At 41.1% G+C, this 3,410-nt stretch overlaps 1 protein-coding gene across 1 annotated transcript; it reads right to left on the reverse strand.

The window, feature by feature from the left end:
• Positions 1–1,167: 1,167 nt before the first annotated feature.
• Positions 1,168–2,121, reverse strand: LOC308350045 (olfactory receptor 51J1-like; the record flags this gene model as incomplete). The annotated part of the gene is made up of 1 exon (XM_080815045.1): positions 1,168–2,121. One exon carries the CDS (start codon positions 2,119–2,121, stop codon positions 1,168–1,170), a length of 954 nt encoding a protein of 317 aa, XP_080671171.1.
• Positions 2,122–3,410: the final 1,289 nt, after the last annotated feature.

Below are 3,410 nucleotides of genomic sequence, written 5' to 3' on the forward strand. Positions count from 1 at the left end.
ATTACAAAGCTGTAGTAATCAAAACAATATGGTACTGGCATAACATTTTAAAAAGACACATTAAAAAGCTTTATTTGTGTGTGGGAGGATTACAGGGTCTATATTAAATTGGTTCTAAACCTAGTTTCAGAAAGTACAAAGTAGACCAGAGACGGAGGTAGAAAGAAATTTCTAAGCTCCATAAGGGAAGGAACACGTCTCTTTTGTCACCACTTTATCTCTAGGGGTTAGATTTGTGTTTGATCCATGCGTGTGCTCAATTAATGCTGTTTGGTTTTGGATGGATGGGTTTGAGCAAAATGCGTATTTTTCTAAGCACTAGTTTTTCTTTTCTTTTTCTTCTTTTATTTATTTATTTTTTTGCACCAGTTCTTCATCTTTAAAAAAATAACCTTAATACTGAGTGGGAAGTGGGGGTTGTGGGAATTGATTGAAATACTAAATATAGAGTGTTTAGTATACATTTGCATCTCAAAAGTCTTAGTTCCTTTCCCTGAAAATACGAATGTGAAATTTCTACATTATTTCAAATGTCTGCAAATAAATAACCAACCAGACAAAAAAAATATGAATATATGTAAGGGGCATGCTTGCCTTTTTAAAAGATTCTGCATCCTGGGAGGGAGATTTGTATGTTGTTTGCATAACAAACAAGATTTGTAATCTTTGTCACTTTCAACTGGGAGCCCTGGTGGCTGAGCAAGTACCAGTCAGAGTCAGTACTGGAAGCCTCCTTTAAGCTAGTTAGTGTATCCTCCTGCTATTGAGATCAGGTACCAAAAACTCAAGAGAACATAATCCATTTCACATTCCCATTCCCTAGAATGAAGAGCTCAGTAGATTTCCCAGGACACCATCCAACTCTTGATTACTTTTCACTTATGGGAAGAGTTATGTTTTCATAAGAAATCCTTCCTACATTCCTGCTCCAGCTAGGTGAGATAATGGAAAACCTCATGTAACACAACATTTAAAAAATAGCATCAATTCTTTATAGTGCTGTATCACAGACAATCCACCCTCGCTGGTACCCCACTTCAGTTTTTTTGCTAGATTATGCAGAACCTTCATCAGATAACATATTTTAAAGTAACACCATTTGCATAACATGTGAGCTAGGACCACCTTTGATTATAGAGGAAAGTCCCCTCCTACTTTACCCTTTGTCTAAACTCTGGCTCTTTTCTGGAAGAACATTCGGACAATGCCATGATGGATCTCTTTGGTCTTAATGCTATAGACAATAGGGTTGATAACAGGTGGGAAAAAGAGATAAGCATTGGCCATCATAGCATGAACCAAAGGGGAGACATGGAGTCCAAAGCGATGCACCATAGATAAACCAATCATAGGCACGTAGTAAGCAAGCACAGCACAGACATGTGATCCACATGTATTGAGTGCCTTCCTCCGTCCCTCCCCAGTGGTGATACTCAGTACAGTGTGGAGTATCAGCCCATAGGAAACCACAATAAGTAGTGAATCCAACCCAAAAGTGGAGGTAACAATGAAAAGCCCATAGATATTGTTGATAGAAACATCTCCACAAGGTAGATGGATAAGGTTGGGGTGGAGGCAATAGGAATGGGAGAGGACATTATGGCCACAGAAGGGCAAGTTCCTTAAGAGCATGGGCAATGGGGCCATGAGAATAACACTTTTCAGCCCCATGATAATTCCTATGCCAAAGATACGGGGAAGGGTGAGGATGGTTGTGTAGCGCAGTGGGTTATAGATGGCCACAAATCGATCCACAGACATGGCCAGCAACACTGCTGACTCCAAAATGGAGAAAGAATGGATGAAGAACATCTGAAAAAGGCAGGCATCAAAAGTAATCTCAGTGATGCCAACAAGGAAGATGCCTAGCACTGTGGGAAGAGTAGATGCAGAGACACCAACCTCAGCCAGTGCCAACATGGCAAGAAAGAGGTACATGGGCTGGTGCAGGGCAGGGTCTGTTCTGATGACATGAAGAATGGTGCCATTCCCAAGGAAGATGATAATGTACATCAGGCAGAAGGGGACGGATATCCAGATGTGCTCTGCCTCCAGCCCCGGGATGCCAACCAGAATGAACGTTGTAGGTAAGAACTCCAAAGAGCTATTGGAGTTCTTCATGTTGAAATCTCATCTCATGGGACCTTAAAAATTAGAAACAAGCTAGTGAGATCACATTATAATGGAGAAAGACTTCTGGACTCTGTGGAAGGGAAGAAGAAAACAAGGTTTAGAGATTCAGGTGGCCATAGGTCTCCTGCCAGAAATTGACAAGATAGCCACCACCAGGAAATGTCCAGGATTAAGGGGATTACAGTCTCCATCAGAATAAAGTTTAAAGCTGATAGAAAATTATCCCTCCAAATTGTACTTCACTTTGGATCTGCCAAGGGAAAAGTGTCTGTCTTGTCTTGGTGTGCCACTGCTTTGGTCTCAGAAAGCTGCTGGGGAGAAAGGTATGTGTAGGCAATCTCAGTTTTAAGGTATGGACTAATGTCAGGAATAGGTGGGCAAAGATATTGATAAATATGGATGTAACACAAGCAGCACGGTACATGAAAACAAATATCTGTGGAATGAATGTAGACATGTGGAATAAATGAGGTCCAAAGCAAGGCTAACAAGTGGCAGTGAAGAGCTTGGAGCAAATGGTTGGAAAATAAACTAGAAAACAATGGGGTATGAATTCACACTAGGTTTAGCTGTTCTGTGCTTTGAAAGGACTAGGAAGCAACTGAAAAGATGATGTGTAAAGGATAGAATGAGTCAAGAACCAAGGCTGAAGGATTTGCATGCAGACTTTAAAGTTCATGAAAATATTCTGTCACCATAATATACACAATCTCTCAACTCGCAGCTCTCCAGGACAACTTACCTGATCCATTAGACCTTCTTCCTGACTCAGACACACCTGTGATACACTGCAACAACAACACTGGGAACCTAAACAGACTTTCAAGGAAGATTCTTCTGGGCAGGGGAGGAAGGCACGAGAGAGGAGGAGAAAAACACCTCTCTAAAGTGGGGATATTTTAAGCTCAGCTCTATCTGGAATGGCACCAGGTATCACAGTAGAATTCTGGGCTGACAGGGCAAGAAGAACCTCTGGAGAGGTATTTTTAATTAATTCAGCCAGACACACACACACATACACACGCACACACACGCTCCTGCTCACATACTTGCATATGCAATAATTTCCACACATGCTGAAATCTTGTCTTCATCTTCTCTGATGAGGACTCCTCACTCAGCCACTGCTGAACTTTAGGGACCTCACTATTATACGCTGGTTGTTATTTAGTTCTTCTCTGCAGGCTAAGTCAAGAACTAACATGAGTAAAAATTAATATGTACATGGGTGACTTATTTTATTAAACTCATTGCATTAGCTTACAAAGGTGGTGGAG

This window comes from Martes martes (assembly GCF_963455335.1).
Source record: "Martes martes genome assembly, chromosome: 10".
Lineage (NCBI taxonomy): Eukaryota > Metazoa > Chordata > Mammalia > Carnivora > Mustelidae > Martes > Martes martes.